The sequence below is a fragment of the Pimephales promelas genome, chromosome 9 (genome assembly GCF_988280905.1).
Source record: "Pimephales promelas chromosome 9, fPimPro1.hap1.1, whole genome shotgun sequence".
Taxonomy (NCBI): Eukaryota; Metazoa; Chordata; class Actinopteri; order Cypriniformes; family Leuciscidae; genus Pimephales; species Pimephales promelas.
Window position 1 is genome coordinate 7939951 of NC_142777.1, and position 23439 is coordinate 7963389.

The window sequence follows — 23439 nt, forward strand, 5'->3', positions numbered from 1 at the left end:
CCGCCCAAATAGGCACGTGACTCCTCATTCTCAATATCTCCATGTACATACAGTGGTGTACATCGTACTGACTCCGTGACTGAATGGTTTCAGGGAACCCAGATAGATTGGTATTTGCCTGTTTGCTGCAGTTAAATTGCCGCGATGGCAAACACTCACTAGCCATGTTTCCATCCACTTGTCAATCGAATTATCTGAAATTCGGTTAAAAAACTCATGCGGATAAAGCTGGTGAAAGTGTGTTTCCATCCAACGGCTTTAAAGCGAATAAAAACCTGTACGTAATGACGTCACATGCTGTTTTGCGATCAAATTGGTATATCGAATTGATTTGAGACATTTTAAGGTGTTTCCATTTATTTTCGCACTGAATCGAACAACATTCAAGCAAACTTTTGCGAACAAAGTTTTGTTAGACAAAACGGATCGCACCATCTACCAAAAATGATCAATATTTCACAAGTTGAAGGCTAATAATGCTTATGTGCCAGCTGATTGCGACATATGAATGGGATAATGTATGCGAGGCGGTTGTTGGTTGTATTCGCTGTAACAACCGCCTCGTTATATATTATCCTGCTTATTAGCCTACATATAAATGAACCAAATAAATAAATAAATCAATAATTTGACACAAAATATTGACTTAAAAACGAGTTTATTGATTTAAAAACGAGTATTGCTTTTGCTAAAGAAAATAGTGTCCATGGCAATGGTGTGTTATACTAGAAGCGCCGCAGTCTGTTAACTAGAAATAACAGACCACATTCGACATTACAATTCAACCAAGCCATGTAAAAACAAGCAAAACTAACCTAAGAAAACAGCGACGCTATAAACATTGCTATGATGATGCCGATGCACGCAAGTTATGCCCGACGACAGCGGAGGTGACTGTGGTTTGGGAACGACAGCGCTCCATCAGTTCTGGGAGATCGTGGTTCACGGAAACCCTGTGGTTGAAGCATCTTTTTGCTTTGTCCACTTACATCTGTCTTTGTTGACATCCACCATGTGTGCGAACAGACTGGCCGGAAATGAACTCGTCTTCTGACGTGTTGCAACCAAAAAAGGGCATAAAACTTAATCGCAATTCATTATTTATTCGGCAAATAACGTTTCCATCAGCTTTTATCGCATTAGCCGTATATCGATCAAGAGAAAATCCGATGAGACCGAACGCATTTCATTTGAGTCGATTTTCATGAAATTTCATCGAATTTTACTGTTTCCATAAGGCATTTTTCATTCGATATCACTTAATTCGGATAAAAACGTGTCGATGGAAACATGGCTACTGTTTCTTGTTTATCTTTAATATTATGCATTTTATGTACTGATTCCATTTATATTTAGACTTTTCCTTACAAAATATTTGTTTGTAGCGGCAATAAAACTTATTTGTTGTCTAACATAGAGTAACTTCCGTGAATGTCACTCACAAACATTACTTGACAACCAGTAGTGGGGAACGCCCTCCAGCGCAGCCCTGCAGCGACAAAGTCGCGTGTAGCGTGAATGGGGCTTAAATTAGAAACTTTGCGTGTCGCCGTCGCGTCTGGTTAGGAGAAAAACTTTGATTAACATGGAAAAGATACCTTTTATCACGTGTCGCGGCGTCGCGTGTAGTTAGGACACGGTGTAATTCTTTTGAAGTTTTGGTGCTTAGAGTATCTAGTGTAAATGATCAAATCCCGTTTAACATTTGTGTTGGCTACTGTATACAGGCCACCAGGGCACCATACAGACTATATCAAAGAATTTGCTGATTTTCTACTGGCTGCAGATAAAGTGCTAATTGTCGGTGATTTGAATATACATGTAGATAACGAAAAAAAACGCATTCGGATTGGCATTTATACACACACTTAACTCTATTGGAGTTAGACAACACGTGTCAGGACCCACTCATTAATCATACTCTAGATCTAATATTGTCACATGGAATCAGTGTTAATGCCGTTGAAATTCTGCAGCAGAGCGATGACATCTCAGATCATTATCTAGTCTCATGTAAATTACATTTAGCCAAGGCCGTAACACTTGTTACAAATATGGTAGAACTATCACTACTAGTACTACCACTAAAGATTTAATTGTAAATAATTTTCCCGATTTGTCTCAACTCCACAGACTATCTGATAGCTCACAAAAACTTGATGATGTAACAAACTATAACTCTCTCTTTTATAGCAATTTAGACACAGTTGAAGTAGCGCCACTTTGACTGTAGGGAAGAAGTCTGCTGTGGAGCTCGAATCAGTTCGGGTTCGGCAAAAGTGCACATCAAGGGCGCATATCGGCAGTGAAACTCACGAGCACCCTTCTGAAACCAAAAATGACAAATTGGATACCCTGCGGTCTCATGGACTTAAATGGATACGCGCATACGGGCAGTGTGTCCTGACTCCTGAAGTCCTGAAGACCATAATGCAACTTGGTACCTTGGTATCCCAATAATGACTTGAGGGGTACTTGCAGTTTTGACAGCACAGCACCAGAGATATGAAAAATTAACATTTTTGCTACACAACCTATACTAATCCACTGTTTATTATAAAGGGCTTTGTTACGCCTGTTGTAGCACAATTACTGGCTTGAAAAATAAAATGTGTATTATTTTTTAACATCTACTTCTGCTGTTATTTATTCAGGAATATTAAAAGTATTTAAATTAATTAAAGACTCATACTAAAAACAATACAATGACAATACCAATACTCTCTCCCTTTTTGACAAGTCATTCGGCTTTCCAGATTTATTGTAAAAAATAATTTTATGCTTATTCTGAGCTGTACTTTTAAGAATATGTGATCGTACAAAATTTTGTTCTATGATTTTCACTTACAAAAACTTTTTCCTGACAAACGAGTAAAACCTAGTGGTTTGAAGGATAAGCAAAGTATAAAGATGACAATTAATTGGGCTAAACTGTGATCAAATGATTGTTGTTCAAAATATGCGTGAGTCGTGACAAGATTTTTTTTGCATATAAACTATTGTTACACTGAATTAAAATTTAATCTTCTGTAAATTGTGGTAAAAATGGATGATAGCCATTATTATTTTCTCAGAACAAAAAAAAATTATTTAAACAGGATACATTTTAATGTACAGAAAAAAAGAAAACATTTAAAGTTGTATTACACTTTTTTAATGCTTGAAAACCTTTTTATATTTAAACCATCTGCTGATTATTCCATTAAACAAAAGCAAAAGAATCTCTCTAAATTACGGTGAGAATGGGGAACTAAGCTGGATGATGACATCACTGTTTTCTCCAGAGCTGCTTCATAGATGACGTGAACTCATTCCATAACTGATGAACTTTACACAGGTATTACACTGTTGACTGATTTCAGCTGAATAATGACTGTTCACAATTGTCTTTTTAGAGCTGCTTTACAGCAGAATTGCATTCTGAATCATAATTGTCATGTTTATCAATGTAAAGCTGCTTTGAAATAAAAACTCAGTATTGTATAAAGCGCTTTATAAATGAAGGTGACATAACTTGACTTCCATGTTGTAGAAAGGGTGCAACTACTGTATGTAACTTCTAATGTGTAACAATTTCAACAAATGTCACATTTTTGCAATAGGAGTACCACACATGGGGCACTGTAAAATACTATGTTTTAAATAAATAAAAAAACATAATTAAAATTAGATTATTATTATTATTACCACAATGTTTTTCAGTTTATTTTATTATATTATAAAACAAATATGAGTTTCTTGTATGTTTTATTTGGTGACAGAAAGAATTTGGGACAAGTCAAAATCACTTTGAAAAAAAAATTGCGAAGTGTTAGTTACTGGAAATGATTAGCAGTTTCTCTGTCATTGTTACAAAATATGGTGTCAGTAATCGTTGGCACCCTCCCATTTTACCAAGAAACACTAGCACAGTTGTGTCTCAATCATTCATCTCTAGATATTTATAGAAGTGAATGCCAGTTATGTCTTGAGTTAATATAGACGCATGGGAGAAAATATGGCATCTGTGCATTAGGTCTAGCAGTGTAAATATAGCCTACAGTCATGCTGCTGTATATTATGTCCACAACCGAATGATTTCAAGAAAAAGAAAATATTTTTACAGCCCTTATGGCTATCAGATAGTGTGGGACATTGAATTGAGTTAACTGTCTGGTGTACTTGCACATGCAAAATGTTGACGATCAATCAATCGGTCACAGAACAATGTCAATAATCTATCAGATCTGATTTAAAGCCACATTTGGAAATATGGCTGTGTTGAAAATATCGATTATGAACCAACATTGAATCTTAAATCTCAAGAATCAATATTTAGTATGCTGTTTTCTGATGTGTGGGCCAATTGGATTTTAAAAAGAAGTCAGGGAATGCTCAGAGCTTTGACAGGCTACATTAAAATATTCAGTAAACACAACCAACTTGCATTATCAATTAACAAGTCACCACGCATATGAAATGGCCCTACTGCAACCTCAGCCGAAACCTGTTGACAAGGCAAACTACACTGGATAATACCACCAGAAAGCTCAGGATTGTACCGATTTCCACATTGCTATAGTTTTGTTGAAAACCCCAGCTTCAGGCATATGGTGAACAATGTGATCTTGACTCACATATGAGTTATTATGAGCATAGTTAAGTCAATTTATAGCGCTTTTTATAATCCAGATTGTTTCAAAGCTTTACAGTGATAACAGGAAAATGATGCAACAAAGTTTGTTCTCTTTCATAGGTTCACTCAACGCTGCGGATAGCGCAGTGGGATATTCTCTGAATATGCCGATTGTCTGAAGCCCAATAGAATCACGCCAATCCATTGGCTGATGGCGCTCGCGCAATCTGGCCCCGCCCCGACGCAATTACGTCGCATAATCATATACGCGCGTGCGCCATCTTCCCCTCAGATTTCTCTGCCTTCACGAAGCGATCACATCGCCCTTCGTCTCGGTTTTTCTAAGCCTACTTCGGATTATTCGGATTCTTGCACTTCAGCGACTGCACAAGTGGAACTCTGTTCTCCTTCCAGTGAAGCTGCAATGGATTATCGACGTTGCTCTCCGCCATGTGCTCGCTTCATCGCAAGCGACGACCCTCACAGTAAGTGCATCAGGTGTTTGGGTTTCTCACATGCGCGCGAGGCCGTTTTGGGTTTTTCTAAATGTAAATTTTGCGATAATTTACTTCTAAAAACTCTCCGCTCTCGGCTTGCGGTTTTTGAGAAGGATTCTAAATTCGTTTCCCCCCGTCGCGCTCCCGAGGCTTCTCGAGGATCCGCGGCCTGGGGTTCGGATGTTGAGCTCGAGGATGTGGAGTTTGAGCAGACGGGCCCCGCTCTTTCTCTCCCTCCATCTCCCGAGCTCGCTCACTCGCCGGTCGAGTTTGCTCATGATTATTTGTGTCCCAGCCCGGGAGCACGCGATTCTGTTTCTTTCGGGCTGGAGGACGTCATCTTTACCGCGGCTTCCGACTCCGAGGATTTCGGGCCTGCTCTCGTCGATGACGTTATCCCGCCTAGCGGCCAGGAAACGCGGCCTACCGCGGCCTACTCTGAGCTCGTGGATGTGCTTTCGCGCGCCACGGAGAAACTCTCGATCGACTGGCCTGACGAGCCTCGCGAATCGCAGTCTTCCAAACTCGACGAGAGGTTTTTCAGTGGCCCTAATTCTAGGCCCCAACGGAGAAAATTGCCATTTTTCAATGATCTGCATCGGGAGATTTCCAGATCCTGGAAGCAGCCTTTTTCTTCGCGTCTCACTAATGCATCAGCTGCTGATTTCACCAACCTCGTGGGTTCTGTGGAACAGGGCTACTCTGCCATTCCGGCTATCGAGGATACTTTGGCCAGCCATCTTGCTCCATCGTCGGCGCCATCTTGGAGGGCACGTCCTCTCCTTCCATCGAAGGCATGTAGAACCTCTTCCTCTCTCATCGGGAAATCCTACATAGCGGCTGGTCAGGCAGGCATGACCCTTCACACCATGGCCATCCTTCAGGCCTACCAGGCCGATATCCTTAAAGAGATGGATGAGGGTAGTGGTGTCACTCCTGAGGCTGTGAAGGAGCTGCGTAAGGCCACGGATTTGGCCTTGAGGGCCACCAAACATACCGCACGTGCGGTGGGCCGCTCTATGGCTGGCGCGGTTGCTGCGGAACGCCACTTATGGCTCAACCTCACTGAAATTCGCGATAGAGATAAGGTTTTCCTCCTCGACGCCCCTATCTCTCAGTCAGGTCTGTTTGGGGAGGCGGTAAATACGGTGGTTGAGAAATTCCGCTCTTCCAAGTCTCAATCTGCCGCTTTTAAGCAGTTCATGCCCAGGAGAGTTAGGGAATCCCCCGCTCCCTCCCCTGCCCGAAGACCTAGAGAACGCTTTTCTCAGGGAGCGGAGTCCTCTTTCAGGAGGAGTGACCCAGCGCGTCCCCCACCTCCCACGGTTTGGGGAGCCAGCGGTCGCCCGTTCCCTCGTCAGCGACCTCATAAACGTGTGCAGCTGAAGCGATCCGACAAGCCGCCCGCTCCAGCTGCCTCGTCCCGCTCCTGACCCGTTGGTCGGGAAAAGGAGAGCTCCTCCACAGGCACGAGGTTGGGACAGACCGCGCAAGCGTTTCTGTCCACCTCCAACCAGCTCTCCTTTTCTTACCCTGTCTCCTTCGCCACCCTGGGTGTTTCGAAGAGCAGGCCATATTTCACCGCTTCTACGCAGCCCGGTGCGAGAAGAAGGAGACACCCTGGGTTTTCTCTCCTCTCCCCCGACACTCTCTTTGACTGCCGGTCACGTCCTCAGAAACGTTCTTCCTTTTTCTCTGGAGCAGGCAGGCCCGGTCACCCAGACCTCAGCGTTAGCACCTCTCATCGCGTGTCAGGACGCCAAGGGCTCTCCTGCACGGCCAACCTTGCAACTCCACGGCCTTCAGCACGACACCCTCACTCAGGTATGTCATTTGCATTGCAACACCCCTCTTCCTCTTTCACATTTCTTTCCAGAATGGGAGCGGTTACAAGGGGTATCGCCGTGGATTCTTCGCACAGTTCGGTTCGGCTACACTCTCCAGTTTTGCCGCAACCCCCCTCGGTTCAACGGGATTTTTCCTACTGTAGTCAACAGCGCCACTCAGGCTTCTGTGCTACAGCGGGAAATTTCTTCCCTCCTTCTCAAAGGAGCTATAGAGGAGGTTCCTGCGGAGGAAACCGAACAAGGCTTCTACAGCCGTTATTTCCTGGTTCCGAAGAAAGGCGGCGGCTTGCGTCCCATTCTAGACCTCCGCAGACTAAATTTCGCCCTCTTCAGAGGGAAATTCAAGATGTTGACGTTGAAAGCCATCATCTCTCAGATTCGACCAGGAGATTGGTTCGTGACAATAGACCTCAAGGATGCCTATTTTCACATCCAGGTCGTGCGGCGTCACAGAAAGTTCCTCAGGTTCGCCTTTGGAGGGAGGGCGTTCCAGTACAAGGTCCTTCCCTTTGGCCTTGCCCTGGCACCGAGAACGTTCACGAAATGCGTGGATGCAGCACTGGCCCCCTTGCGGCTCCAGGGCATCCGCATTCTCAATTATCTGGACGACTGGCTCATTCTAGCCCAGTCCAGGGAGTTGGTTACCCACCACAGGGACACTGTTCTCCGCCATATTCAGTCTCTCGGCCTGAGGTTGAACGTGGAGAAGAGTGTTCTTACTCCAGCTCAGCACACAGTCTTCCTGGGTGTGCACATGGATTCCGTTCGTATGCAGGCCCGTTTGGCTCCTGCACGGATTTGCAGTTTGATGACATGTTTGGCCCGTTTTTCGCTTGGCCATCATGTTTCTGTGGGCACTTGCCGCAGGCTTCTGGGCTTAATGGCCGCAGCCTCCCCTGTGCTACCCCTGGGTCTGCTCCACATGAGACCCTTCCTGTGGTGGATGAAGCTCTCAGGCATCCGGCCCACTGGGTCAGCCTTTCGCCTGTTGAGGGTGTCGGGCAGTTGCTCTCGCGCCCTGTCGATTTGGCGGGACCATCTCTTTCTTCAGAAAGGGGTCAGCATGGGTACGGTATTCCGTCGCCAGATGCTTACGACGGATGCCTCTCTAACCGGTTGGGGAGCAGTTTTCGAGGGCAGGCCAGCATGCGGGGTCTGGACGGGCGAGACCCTCGCTTGGCACATAAACTGCTTAGAACTGAGAGCCGTCTTCCTGGCTTTGCGTCATTTCCTCCCTTTTCTAAAGGGTCACCATGTCATTGTCAGGACGGACAACATGGCGGTAGTTTCCCATGTAAACCGGCAAGGAGGTTCTCGATCTCGCACCCTGGACAGGCATGCGCGTCATCTTCTATTATGGTCTCAGAGCAGGTTTCTTTCTCTGAGAGCGGTCCATGTCCCAGGGGTTCTGAACCTCGCAGCGGATTTTCTATCGAGGCAGAAACTCCAGTCGGGGGATTGGATGTTGAACCGTCAGACAGTTTCCCTGATCTGGGAGGTGTTCGGAAAAGCGGAGGTGGACCTCTTTGCCTCGCAGGAGTCATCCCAATGCCCGCTCTGGTTCTCCCTGAATCCTCCAGCTCCGTTGGGGATAGATGCATTCGCCCACCCTTGGCCAATGCAGAAACTCTACGCCTTCCCGCCCATCAAACTGATCCAGGCGGTCCTGGCCAGAGTGAGGGAGAGCGGAGTCCGCCTCCTTCTAGTAGCCCCATTCTGGCCGTCTCAGCCATGGTTTTCGGAGTTAATTCCTCTGCTGGAATCGCCTCCCTGGAAGATTCCAATCAGGGAGGATCTGCTTTCCCAACTTCAGGGCAGGATTTGGCATCCTCGCCCGGACATGTGGAAGCTGTACGTTTGGCCGATCAAGGGTCGTCGACTTTAGGCTTGGATCTCCCGACTGACGTTCAGGAGACCATCGCTAGTGCTAGAGCTCTTTCTACAAGGAGACTGTATTCTTCCAAATGGAAGGTTTTCGCGTCTTGGTGCTTGGCGCGTGATAGGAACCCAGTTAACTGCCCTGTCGCTTCAGTGTTGGAGTTCCTGCAAGAGAGATTTTCCTCCGGGGCGGCGGCTACCACCCTCAGGGTCTATGTTGCAGCCATTGCGGCACATAGAGAGTCAGACGAGATTCCTTTGGGCAAATTGAGGTTAGTTTCGGCCTTCATGCGTGGGGTTAGGCGCCTGAAACCAGTTCGCTCCCCTAGAGTTCCCTCTTGGGATCTTTCTGTCGTCTTGGAGGGTTTAAAGGAGGCCCCCTTTGAACCCTTAGAGTCAGCTCCAGATCGGATTCTGACTCTTAAGGTGTCACTTTTGTTGGCTTTGTCTTCTTTAAAGCGGGTAGGGGACTTGCAGGCTCTTTCGGTTAGTGAGTCATGCTTAGACTTTGCTCCCGGGTTAGTCAAAGTTTCCTTGAGACCTAGGCCAGGCTATGTTCCTAAGGTTCTCTCCACAGCGTTCCGCTCTCAGGTTGTTAGCCTTAACGCTTTCCACCCTCCGCCTTTTTCCTCTGAGGAGGATAGGAAGCTTAATCTGCTCTGCCCGGTTCGGTCTTTGAAGTTTTATGTAGACCGCTCCAGCTGTTGGAGGAAATCTAACCAGCTTCTGGTTTGTTTTGGTGCTGGCCGCCGTGGGCTTGCTGCATCGAAACAGAGGATTTCTCATTGGGTCACAGAGGCGATATCGATTGCCTACCAGGCGCGTGGTTTGCCTTCGCCTCTTGGCATTAGAGCGCATTCCACCAGGAGTGTGGCATCCTCTCAAGCTCTTTTCAGGGGAGCTCTATTAGAGGACATTTGTGTTGCGGCCGGATGGTCCTCTCCGCACACTTTTGTACGTTTCTACAATTTGGATCTTGACATGACCCCGGGTTCCCAGATTCTTTCTGTTTGAACCGTTTGTAGTCTTTATCTTTTGATACCAGTCATTGCAGCGCTCTTTGCTTGGCGAGTTTGGTATCCCGTTCCCACTGCGCTATCCGCAGCGTTGAGTGAACCTATGAAAGAGAACGTCTCTGGTTACTTACGTAACCTATGTTCTCTGAATAGGGAACGAGACGCTGCGTTAGCGGCCAAGCTCCTCGCGCTGCTGACAGTCTTCTTTTCGGCAGAGAAATCTGAGGGGAAGATGGCGCACGCGCGTATATGATTATGCGACGTAATTGCGTCGGGGCGGGGCCAGATTGCGCGAGCGCCATCAGCCAATGGATTGGCGTGATTCTATTGGGCTTCAGACAATCGGCATATTCAGAGAATATCCCACTGCGCTATCCGCAGCGTCTCGTTCCCTATTCAGAGAACATAGGTTACGTAAGTAACCAGAGACGTTTTGGCTTTACAGCAGATCTAGAAGAAAATAGTGTCATAGTCCAGCTTCAGTAAGTTCAGTGATGGTTCATTTTGGTTGTTTAATTTTTTTTTTTTATTAATTTAGTTCATTTATCTATACAGCCGATCTGGAGAAAACCAGCTCAGTTCAGATTAAAAATATTATTGCATATTAAGCTAAATACTGACCATTTAGCATGCTGTTTCAGTTTCATGAATGCTTAATGCACTTTTTTTATTAACATACTGACTATTTCAGTTTTATAAATTGTTTACTTAATGCACTTTAATTTTATACAGTATGATTTTTGTCTACAATCAACATTTTTAGTTAAAAGTGTTCAGTGACAATAATCAGTTTATGCATTTCAGTGTGTTCGCTGTTTAGTGTAACTGCAATGCAAATACCTTTGCAAACCAATTGGAATGTAAGTTTGTATTTGTCTGCTGGGTTGTCAATATAATGCGATACAAATACCAGAATTGGAACAAATACAGAGTCTTCCTCCAAAAATGATTTCAGTTCATTTTTGTGACGTATTTTTGCGTATACTTTGCAACTAGACTTTTTACAATATGGAATCGACTGTAATGTATGGAAGCCCTGAGAGGCCATGGATTTTTTTTTTCTTGTTTTCTCGTGATCACAACTTAGTTTTCTCGTGATCTCAAGATAACAAAGTTGATTTCATCGTCGGTGTATGAATGAGTGAGTGAATGGGTGAATGTGAGGCAAATGTACAGCACTTTGGTGGCCATTGGGTCTGTGAAAGCGCTATATAAATGCAGTCCATTTACCATTCTCGTTATCATGACTAAATCTTCTCCAAGTTGCACAAATGTAGGTGGCAGTCTAGAACCAAATATAGCTAATGGGGTGTTGTATACCATATCCACACTGAAAAAAATGATTTTTGCTGCTTGTTCAAATCGCTTAATTAAAATTAGCTTAAGCAACATAATTGCTTTACATTTTGTCCAAACTTAATTTGATTGTGTCCAATCTGCTTAAATATATGTACAATTTAAGTTTACTTAATCCGTTTGTGTTGGATAACATGAATGATTTGTGTTGCATTAACTGAAATTGGGCGGTGCATGTTAATTCCCAGCATGCTTTGCATATGTCTGAATTATGAGAGAATAAATGTTGAAATGATGTGTTATTTTATATGTTTTTGAGAAAATAAGAAAAGGTTAGTGTGTAATTGTGTTTAATGTTCAATTACATTGGAATTATTAGAACCATTTGAATTACAGTTGGTTACCATTGTGGAGAAGAGTGGATGATTTGGTTAGGCTGTGGACCGATTCAACTATGTGTATAGCAACTGCTTATTGTTGATGGTGTATGTATACTTTTGCATTCAGTATGCCACCAAGTACTATTGGTAGCTAACTGCAGGCTATAGACTAGATATTGAGATGTGTGACAAACACATTTAATCTTAATTGGATAAATGAATATATGAATTTGAATACCTGAAACAGCCAATCAGGGAGCCTTTTAAAATCACTTTGAGACTACTTAATTGGATAACTTAAAATTACTTAATTCCATGACATTGAAGATACATTAATAAATTATGTTTGTGTAACTTAATTGGTTCATGTGGGACCGATGTACACTATCAAATCATGTAAATCCAACAGACTTTTTTTTTCAGTGCACCTTACTGTGTAATTTCATATTGGCCCAGATTTGTACGCGGTTGGGTCAGAAGGAGTGAAACCTACTTCTTTGTGATTGCTATAATTTGTGCAGTATATTGTGCGTTATGTTATGTAAATACTTGAATATGATTATTTTGTTTGAAAGTGTATGTTATCACTACGTTCTAACAGCTAGAAGCATGACTCGTTAGGTTAGGGTAGCGCTCCATGGCTACTGGCCCGACAGTGGAAACAGCATGATTTGGTCTTGCAACTTGAGGTCCGAGGCTATTGGCCCCAGCTGGCACATTTTTAGCACTGGTTCGCACTGGCCCCACAAGTGGCTAATGTCTCTTCATTAGTAGTAATGTTTCCAATAATGGCTGTTAGAACAAACCGAACATCAAGTATTAAACTTTGGTGTTTAACTCCACCCATGTTTGCACATTAGGAGTGAGAAACAAAATGAATTATTGGTCCAACTGAGATTTGAGCAGAACATGTTTGCAAGTTTCAAATGATATTCCTGTCTGAGGGGATTTCCTCGTGTTCTCCAGGATGCCTGTGAACTGGGACATAAACAGGAAGTGCTGTCTAAAAAGGGTGACGACTGGATTATACAGTTCTCCAGTAATTCCTTTGAAACATATTGAAAAGCTGTGAAAACTGATCCATATTAGAGCTCAGGAGGAACTGTGGAGAAAAGGATCTTAAAGTCTTTCTTAAAAAACAATACATTGTTTCGGACTGTGTTTTACCAGTGTCTAAAACTGTAATAAGGATGGGATAAAAACACTGTGTTGTCATCCTAAAACTTGGGAGATGGTTAATAGATGGTTAACAGAAGCCTACAATGAGGTCCACAGAGTTTCACCCCAAGCACATCGGATCCAGATAAGCGAGATCTTCAGGACTGCTGAAACACACAGGTAGGTATATTGGAGCAGGAGGACCTCCAAAAACATGGATTGGAGACCCCTGGTCTATGGCCACATCCTAAACCATAAATTGACTCTAAAATTTCAAGTTTTGACAATAACAATATATGACTTATAAATTGATCAAACTCACATTTCATATATGAATCAGGTGAATAGCCTATTTCAACGTCAGAACAAATTTCACAGAAAGACAAAGAGTGTGTTTATATGCACACTCATAATGTGATTATAATGGGATTTGGGCAATATTACGATCAAACTTTACCTCATGTAAATGCAATACTTCAAACCAATGCAATTAAGCTCATAATTGTAGTAACCATATTCACATTATACTATGTGGCGTACACCGATTTTAATCTGAATAAACAGGCATGTAAACACCTTGATTTCATTATTACCACTCTGACCAAATTCCGCATACCCGCTAACATACCTACTGTGTAGAGGCCTGCATTTCAGCCCGAGCCCAAATTTATTTACTGTAGTTATTACATATGGGTAGTGTCATACATCGCAGGACTATGGTTAATTGTAAATTCTTTCATGCAGTATGAGGTGGTACGCACCCCTTTAAGCCAAGGAGGCAAAACAGGTACATGACCAATCAAAATCGCCCATTCGCAGCGCACTCTAGTACCGCACTCTACGCGCTCCGACTTTCTTTCAAGCCAAACACGAAGTAATTTTGATATAAATGTCGATATAAAAACGAAGTTTGAAATGTCTCTCTATCTACCTTAAAAAAAAGAAAACACCCAGAAATGTGCGTTTATTGACGTTGATGTGAATCCTGTGTGCTTAATCTGCAACGAGTGCCTCGCTGTGTGCAAGGAGTATAATTTGAGAAGGCATTTCAAGACAACACTTGAGAAATAACTTTGATGCTACTTTCCCACTGGGCTCTGCTGCACGGAGGCAAAAGATAACAGGGCTTACATCTTGTTATGAGCAAAGACGTCGCATTTTGTTTCGGGCCTGTACGGATCGAGAGAGAGCAACTTGCGGCATCGTTATGAATGGCATGGATATTGGGCAAAAAGAAAAAGCTGTTTACAGACACAGAGACAGTCAAGGAGTGTATGCAGGCATCCACATAGGAGGTGGTAACAGATGAGAAAACCAGAAAAAACATTACCAATTCAATCAAGCAAATTCCGATTTCTGACACGTCAAATATGAGGAGAGTCGAGTACCTTGCATTGGACGTTTTCGAGACGCTTTTGGACAAGCTGAGGAATACTTAAAGGAGAACTCCAGCGAATAATTAACCTTTGGTCTAATAAAACATCGGTACATAGTCAACCGTTGTCTGAGATTTGTTTTCATGATAATCGAATGTAAAGAGTTTTATCTCTAAAAACTGTTTAGCGTATAATGCTAGTAATGGGGGCATTGACTAAGTAAAAATAAATCGCTAGTTTATACCACTAACAAGGCTCAAAATAGCCCCACACTAACGCAGTAACATAATGAGGCTCCATACATGCAAAACGAAGCATTGAGAATTTTGTGAGTGTACAGACCGTTTAATAAGAAGATACTTTATGAAGACAGTTCAATTCGAGTATACAGACAGGAGCCATCCTAAAAACATAGTCTCCATAAGTCGATCCCCGAACGCCGTTCATACAGTTCAGAAGTTCGCTGAACTTCATACATTTCAGATCACGCAGCACGACGTTCGTGGTTTGACTTATCGAGACTATTTTTTAAGATGGCTCCACGAAGTGAACTGTCTTCATAAAGTATCTTCTTATTAAACGGTCTGTACACTTACAAAGTTCTGAATGCTTCGTTTTGCATGTATGGAGCCTCGTTATGTTACTGTGTTAGTGTGGGGCTATTTTGAGCCTTGTTAGTGGTATAAACTAGCAATTTATTTTTACTTTGTCAATGCCCCCATTACTAGCATTATATGCTAAACAGTTTTTAGAGATAAAACTCTTTACATTCGATTATCATGAAAACAAATCTCAGAGAACGGTTGACTAAGTACCAATGTTTTATTAGACCAAAGGTTCATTGTTCGCCAGAGTTCTCCTTTAGGTGATGTCTTTGGTTGTGGATAAGTCGACTGATAACAGTGATGTTGCACAGCTGTGCCACTATGTGCTAGCCTGACTTCGTCATACTCATGTTCAAGAGAGAATATGTGTCTGAAACTCCTCCGTTGGGCTTTGATTATGAGGCGTGTCGTAACCGAAAAAGGAAAAAAAAAACCTCTGCACTCAATTGGATAGTCGGACAGACCTACAACCAATCAGAGCAACGGAGTAAGTCAACTCCTTTGCATAGCGCAGTTGTCAAATACAAAACGTAGCATAACTTTATTTATTTTAGAAGTTAAATAACGATTGTTGCTTCTTCTACTTACTTCTCCATGAGTGCCACCAAACGAGAAACCACAACGACCACAGGCTTTTCATTACGTCCCATCTTCTTAGCGACCGTCAGAGCCAGCTGATAAGTTACACTTTTCCCGAATCATGTAGGAAGGACGCCAAAACTATCTTTCCGATCGACAAATGCCTTGATTGCAGTTCTCTGTTTGTCTATTAAAATGAACGCACTGCCGATTTATTTTACAAAAGACGCGACAGCGGAATCTATACATCTCAATTCTCCAGCTGCAGTCATCTCTGACAAGCGCTCTTTGATAACGTGATGATTACGTCCCTGCAGATCATCTGTCCATCATCGTATAAAGCTCGTTCTTGGCAATCTGATTTTGCCTGATCATAATTACTCCCCAATGGATCGAGTCCAGACCGAACTTGCCGACCAAAAAAATGTTGTGGGCGGAGTTCGGGCTGGCATCCAGGCTATCTATGTGCGATTTTTTGATGGGGAATGCTTTCGTGAGGATCTGCTTGGACTAATTCCGATGGAGGGGCACACTACCGCTGAGATTCTCTTCAGCAAAATTGCTTCATTCTTTGTGGAGAACAACTTGGATTTGGCGCGGGTCAACATGTTGGTGACGGATGGTGCGCCCTCGATGGAGGGTGAGTTAAAAGAGACCATGGACTCGGTCATGGCAATTATAAACTTCATCCGTTGTACCTCCAGTTTACAGCACCGCCGCCTTTTCTGCAAGCTGTTGACTCACATGTCTGCTGAATATAAAGATTTGCTCATTCACAAAGACATTAGATGGCTCAGCAAAGGAAAAGCTTTTAAAAGTTTTTGTGAACTAAGAGGGGAGATTCTGGTTTTTCTCCTGTCTTCAAAATTTAAAAAAGCTGGCAAGTTTCTGTCTCTGATAGAAAATGATGAGTTTAATGCAGCTGTTTGCTTTTTGAGCGACGTTTTCCAACATTTGAACTAACTCAACGTGGAGTTGCAGGGAAGAGATTAAACAGTTGCAGAATTTGTGGAGAAACGTCATGCTTTTTAAAGAAAGCTCTCACTCTTCTCTGCTGATCTTTGTCCTGGCAAGATGCTCCACTTCCCCACATTGAGGAAATCTGGCCTGCAAATTACTGTCAGGGTTTATTGAGTCATTGAAAAACAACTTTTCCTCTATAGGTTTGAGGATTTCAGCATCTCCAGTGAAGTGATGAGATTTGTGAAGGACCCTTTCTGTGTGTGTTGAGGCAGACTTTGCATTGAAAGGGAAGGAGTTAGTCTACAACTGGGACTCATTGACACTCAGTCATCAGATGACTTGCGACAGTCATTGCTGCAGGCAGGTTTTGAGAAATTCTGGACCCATGAAGTCAGCCAAGAGAAATTTCCACATTCAAGGAAATTGCAATTTTTCTTCTGACAATGTTTGGCTCAACGTACACTTGCGAGTCTTCATTCTCACACATAAACGCCATTTATGTGACCAGCATCTGCAACACTGCTTACGCATTGCCCTGACAGCATAAGCATATACACCTGACTTCACTGCTCTTACCAAGTAAAAAAAAATGCCATTTCTCTCATTAGATGGCAAATGTTAGCAAACTATTTTGAACAGCATGATGCAATTAACATGTTATTCACACCATATTATGCACTTAATGTTTTTCTTGATGTGGTATTATTGTTGAATGCAGTTTGAAATGTTTTGCCTTGATAAAGTGCCATGCACTGTTATGTTGTTATAATTCTATTCTGTAGCATACTATGCACTGACTTTGGTTTTATTTTTGTTGGTGCACTTGGAATTAAAGTTGTTTGTTAGTTAAATTAATGAAATTCTAAACAACTGATATAACTCACCTAAACTGAGTAATGCAATTTTAAATAATTTGCCTTGATAAAATACCATGCACATGTTGTTTTAATTCTATTCTGTACCACTATGCACTTTGGTTTTATTTTTGTTAGTGGAGATACATTTGATGTTGCCCGTCAACATTTAAATGTAACAATGCTTTGGGCCTATGTGTCTTAGTGTCTCACAATGTGCATATGTTGTTCTGCATTTACAAAAAAGAATATATTGATTCCTTCAGTGAGTTGTTGTAATTTCTTTATTTGTTACCATAATTACTCATATTCTCTGGCCCCTTATTTTGCTTCCGTTTCATGAACTGACCCCAATTCCAAATTAATTGAATAGCCCTGTCTTAAGACCTTACTCTGATTTTTAGACATAATCGCATTATTGGTCAATGAGTTTTCATGTATGTCCTCACAATAATGAAGAAAAGTTGGTCGCAATTTCCGTTTCATGACAATTTTAAAGAATTGCGGTCAATTTTGCAGTAACAGTGAAAGCACACGCTGCACTAGGAAGTGAAGAAGTGATTGGATTTGTGTTTCTCATACTGTAAGTGACAAAATTCATGATTAAACAAGTGTGTGTGTAAGAAAGCTCTACTAAACACAGAGCTAGTGTGGAAATGATGGGCATGAGAGCTGTGTGATATATTAGGATGCAAAAGCAGGTTCCTAGATTTAGGACGACATTTTCCTAAGTTGAAAATGATTTAAGAAAAATAACAAATGAAATGTAAAGGTGCACTATGTAACCTTTTACATTCAAAATGAAATTATTGTCAATAATTAAATTTTAAATTAAATTAATTAAATACAACGTTAATCCGTTTTTTGGCTTACCCTGATTCATTATGGTAGGCCAGTTATAAATGTTTATTTTAGCCCTGTCGGGATAGTTTTCGTGAGAAATTGCCTACATGTTACTCGCCCCTGCGTGTCTCGTAATATCTGTAAATAGAGAGCAGTTGCTCCGTCTACTTTGATGGGTTATGGTGTGTGAGTGGCAGAGGTTAGTTGTCACAATGAGCGAGAAAGGTTGACATGAAGCTGCTAAATCTCCAACCACCAGGGAATCAGCCATTTAAAAAAAATGGATCACAAGGATCAACGTAGGCTCGGCTTTTCAGAGATGGCGAGAACTGGGGGATTTGAATTACTGTAAAAGCAATGCAGAGATGATGGTGCTTTTAATACTGAACAGGTGAGTAAGGTATTTTATTGAACAGATAAATTGTCATAACAGAGTTAAAAGCATTATCTATTGCGAAGGCTCATATTCATCCGTACCACAATATTCTCCAGCGAAATGCATGCAGTTTTGTTTTTTAACCACTAGAGGACCAAAACCTTTAACACAAAATGAATGTCAATAATTCAAAATGACTGAAAAATAACTTTTTAGATGGGTTTAATCTATATATCAGCTATATATCTTTATAACAACTTTGACGTGTGGTATATGGTACTAAAAATATGATATGATGCAGTGTCACAATTACAATATAAAAACCCTGAAACAGATATACTAAGGCTGCCCTAAATAATCTGAGCACTTCATATCAAAAGGGAACACCCTACAAATTGATCTGCTTTTACAGCAATCTTTTTCGGAGAATGCCAGAAGGAAGAGAAGAAATCATCCCTCTAGCTTTTATTGCACAAGATGCTGTCAAGTGACTTGTGCAACTGAAACAGATCCACCCTGAGCTGAATCAAACACACATGTGTGTGTGTCACAAATCCCACTGCTGCACAGGATGTTTGGGCTCAGAACACACTTCTTTAAAGATGTGATATTTATGTGAAGCATGTTGTGCCCTTCATGAGGAAGTGAGCTCCACCCAGAGAGTGTGTCAAAGACCAAAACCACACTCGTAGGTTTCATTAGCAAAACTCTCACACAAACTATTTATGTAACTAGTGCTGCTTCTGGTCAGAGAGCTTTAAGAACAAAACTATGTTGCACTCTTACAGATAACTATATGTGAGTTTTGAATTCCAAAAATGAAGAACAATCAAAGCAATGAAAAGAGACACCAGCCCAAACCTTGTAAACCTGTCCATAAGTCCCATTCCCGACCACCTCGATGAGCTCAAATATCCCTGCAGGATCCTGGAATGAAAATGACATGGATTGACTGATCAGATTCACTAGGTTTGAGACAATGATTTACTCGATTTGAATAGTTATGATGTCCACACTGTTATCTAAGTTGGCAATTCGCCCTGGTTTTGAGACACGGTCCATGTTTTCACTCTCCTTAACCACAAATTCATTCCCATATCATGTAACGTTAAGATTGACAATGACAAGTGACGAAAAGTACACGAATATTTCCCCAAAACAACTGAGTTTAACGGCCACTCTCAACTTGAAATTGCATTCACAGCAAAGTTAACACAACTTATCGCTAAGCTACTAAAAGTGTAAGCGCCGAGAGAAACTTTGTGCCAAGCCTCGATCAATCGCTGCTGTTGAAAAGATGCGAAACTGCTGAAATAAGAAAAAAAAACTACAGTATTGCTGTACTTACCCGTAACGAGGCCAGGTCAATGTTGCTCAGACTTGTTGTAGTGAAGTCTCTCGCCATTTTTATGAGCTCGTCTATCAATATAAGAGTTTCTTAACTGATCATGGTTTGAGGAACAGTATGTCTGCCCATCTTCAGCGTGTTTAATCCTACTATAGCGAAGGCTTGGCTCATGAATATTAATAACATAACGGAACTGTCGCCCAGCAGTTGGAACTGACTCGCTAATGTTGGGAAGTGGGCGTTCACAACAGTCGTATTAACCAGTAAATCACAGTCCAACTTAGCCGCTTAAATATTAACAAGCTCATGTTCCCAGATACTACGGAAATTTACAAAGAAACGTCAATATTATCTAATTAATATTCATATGCTAGTCCTTTACCTTAGTAGGACTTGTGATTTCTCAGGACAAACACAGGAAACACGGAAAACGAGTAAAAAGTGAAAAGCTGCCCCTTCCTCTGCTTGAAACAAAACAAAGCTTGATCCCTAGAAGCTTACTTTTGCTTTAAAAAGACGATTTTTTCATTAAAATGCACATTTTAGACATCTCACACACACAAAAATAGAATTAAAAGGCATCTCTCAGATTTAATTTCTCATACATTTATTTACTTAGTTGGTTCGATAACAATATTTTTTGCAAGGTATATTACAAATAGGGCCTAATTTATTTGCTAATTCAAAAACAAAAACCTGTGAATCAGACAAACTGCTGGGTTTGTGAATATTTTTACATAACAGCTGGGATATTTGTACTCTTCCACATATCACTGTATCCGAAGAGTAAAATGGCATACTAGTTTTGAGTATACAAAATGAAAACAATGATTTTAATTACCTTCAATTTATTTAAACTAGAGCAAGAGGGCAAAATTGTATACAACTTCAATAAAACGATAATGATAAAAACTGTTAGATCAATAACAGCACTGAAATGCTTAATCAATAGTACCAGATAAACCATAAAAACAAGATGTTTCTACCTATATAATGTATGAAAAAAACAATCGAAATCGAACTCTCATGAGGGAAAACCAAACGATCAGGAAATAAGCCAAATTATGAGCTGTATCAAATATTTAAATACCTCCCCTCCTTACTAGCTACAAACTATTTTAATGTGCTTATTAGATTTGAATAGTATTTGCATAAATAGAACATAATATTCTTTAAAGCTCAGAGATGACGTGTTTTTACATTATTGTGCTATAACAACCAAAGTCATAAGGTCAAATAAAACCTTTATTGTTGGTTCACTTGAAGATGCAGATGCAGTGTTTCATGGAATAGCTGTACATGGTATATTAAATAACCTTCAGATTCAAGTAGGAAAGCAATTTCAGCAGCTCTTCATCTGTCTGAAAAGTATGAAAACACTAAAGGTGGGAAGAAAGCGAGATAAACCATTATGCTTCTTTTACTTTATTTTTCTTTCTTTCTCTAATCTTAACTAGATGAAATCATGCAGATAAAAGGGGAAGAAAAGATGATACAGACAAAGCTATGTTTGGGCGACTGCTGCGAGGTGCTCTACCAGATATCACTGGAATGTTCTTGTCCAGACAGCTGTCCGAATGGGCTGTTCAAGTGAATATCTTTCTTGGCTTTCTCAATGTTATTTTGTGTGAGACGTCCGTTCAGCAGCGTCATGGGCAAACTGCAGTACATGTGACGGCCGCTGAGCGTGGCTATAGCAGTGGTGGGCAGCTCGTATTCATAGTCGCGGCAGAAGTGGCGCATTTGCAGGTGGCCGGGCTCATTATAGTCTGGTATCTCGACATGAGCTGGCACTAGCGACGCCGACGTCCCGGTCATGGCAACTGTAGATACAGCCTGCAGGTCGCCAAAGAGCCCTTGCTCGCCCGAGTCTATGACTTGTCGGCGGGACACGATCTCTTTTTTCTTAGCTGGCATTTCGTACCGGACTTGCTTCCAGAACTTGGATTTCAGCTGGTTGCTTTTGGGACCGTTCCACTTAATGAGCGTCAGCACTCGGATGGTGTGTTTGAGGTCTTCTACTTCCTGGTAGTTGATGACGCTGCGCAGGTCCGAGCATTCGATCATTATCACCTTGATTTCGCCTGTCACCAGCATGCTGTGCAGCCGTGGCTCGAACTGGAAGATGCTCCAACCACGACGGGCCACGAACTCGGGGGTCAGGATGATAATAAGACGCCTGCTCTGCTCCACGCTCCGGGCCAGATCATCAATGTATGCTGGAGACAGAGAAAGATAAATGAGTATGGATGTCATGCACCAACAAGAAGAGATTCAAATAAATTGGGTGATTCAGAAAGCATCAGCATCTGCTTTAGAGCTTGTTAGGCAATGATGTGATCTGCAATGAGAGCTACACTTAGGTTTGTCCTGTTCCATTTGTACCACGGACGTGACAGACATGAGTGATGTTGCCTCAAATACATCCAATTACCAAAATGAAATCTAAAGTCAAATTTCGTGGAATTTCGTCTAGATCTGAAAGAAAAACAGGCAAAACAAAATCATAGACCAGATTTACTAAACAGGGCAAATTAACGTGAGCACTCAATCCCAGCTGGGTTATTTCCATAATGACCAACATAATCTATCAAGAGCAGCACAAATTAGTGGCCAGTTTAAGAGATTCTTTTTTGACTGCATAAAAAAAAAACTGACTGCGAGGTAAAGGGGGTGGGTCTCACTGTCATATCAAGATCAAAAATCTTAGAAAAGAAAACTTGAAGGCTGACCTTCTTATAATTATCTTGCTCTATCGTCCTCCTAAGGCCTTGTCCAACTTTTTTTCTGAACTCTGAACTCTTGACGCTTGCCTGTTCATTGTCATTTCCCATTCTCCTGCTCACTGAGTTTATTATTCAAGTTGATGCTGTTTGCTCCAACACTAATCGATTACTGTCAGTTTTAATTGGACCTAACATGTTAATTATTCTACTCCTACACATATTCTTGATTTGATCTATACGTCAGGGATTGATATCTCTTCCATCTCTTCTTCTGACACTGGTATTTCTGATAATAAATTAATTGGTTTTAGCCTCAGCTTGCCTATAAGAAATGACCTGTTATTTTATAAGGCAATCTCAAAGCTGTTGATATACGGCATCATTTTGTACGTCCATTGTTTCCTTTAATCTTTCTGATGTCTTTGATATCTCCTCTCCCTCACTGATATTATCTAACTGTCACTCCACCATTTCTGAAATCTTGCAGGAGCATTTTCCTGTTAAGACCATAACCCTTCCACCCACTCTTCTCCTTGGTAAACCCCTGAGGCTACTGGTAGACGACCTGAGCATCTTTACAAAAAAACAGGCCTAACTGTACACTATTTAACTTTTATTGAACATCTAACAAAACACTAATCCCCCCTGAACTTGGCTCGTTAGTTTTATCAACAAGGCCAAAAGCATTGTTTAACATAATAAATAAGTTTACCGAACCTCCATCAACCTGGGTGTGATCTTGGATTTGAAAAATATGTTTCTAGCATCTTTAAAAACTGCATCTAAATTACGAAATATGCTTTCAATGACAAAAGCATTAAATTATTGTGATAAAATGATAAAAGGTTAAATTATTGTAATGGTATTATGGGTGGTTGCCCTGCATGCTTAATTAACAAACTCCTGGTCCAAAATGCAGCAGCTCGAGTTCTTACCTGAACCAAAAAGTATGACCATATTAGCCCGGTTCTGTCAGCACTGCATTGGCTGCCTATTAAACATCTTATAGACCCCTTTTGCGCTGACGTCACAGTTACGTCAGAACTGCGGATCGTACACACAAGTCTTATACAGGACCATAT

The 23439-nt window shown here is 41.7% G+C and overlaps 2 protein-coding genes across 5 annotated transcripts in view; both read right to left on the reverse strand.

The window, feature by feature from the left end:
• Positions 1–19785, reverse strand: part of LOC120494794 (mitogen-activated protein kinase kinase kinase kinase 4) — a 152414-nt gene extending 132629 nt beyond the window's left edge. For all 3 annotated transcript variants that reach the window (XM_039694128.2, XM_039694129.2, XM_039694126.2), the window contains exons 1-2: positions 19632–19785; positions 19145–19210 (exon numbers count right to left, since the gene is read on the reverse strand). In XM_039694128.2, the coding sequence (XP_039550062.2) occupies positions 19145–19210; positions 19632–19688 (123 nt within the window). In that variant the 5' untranslated portion in view covers positions 19689–19785. The remainder of the gene's footprint in view (positions 1–19144; positions 19211–19631) is intronic.
• Positions 19786–20227: 442 nt separating this feature from the next.
• il1rapl2 (interleukin 1 receptor accessory protein-like 2) overlaps positions 20228–23439 on the reverse strand; it is a 501200-nt gene continuing 497988 nt past the window's right edge. For both annotated transcript variants that reach the window (XM_089134720.1, XM_089134721.1), the window contains one exon: positions 20228–21850. In XM_089134720.1, the coding sequence (XP_088990846.1) occupies positions 21165–21850 (686 nt within the window). In that variant the 3' untranslated portion in view covers positions 20228–21164. The remainder of the gene's footprint in view (positions 21851–23439) is intronic.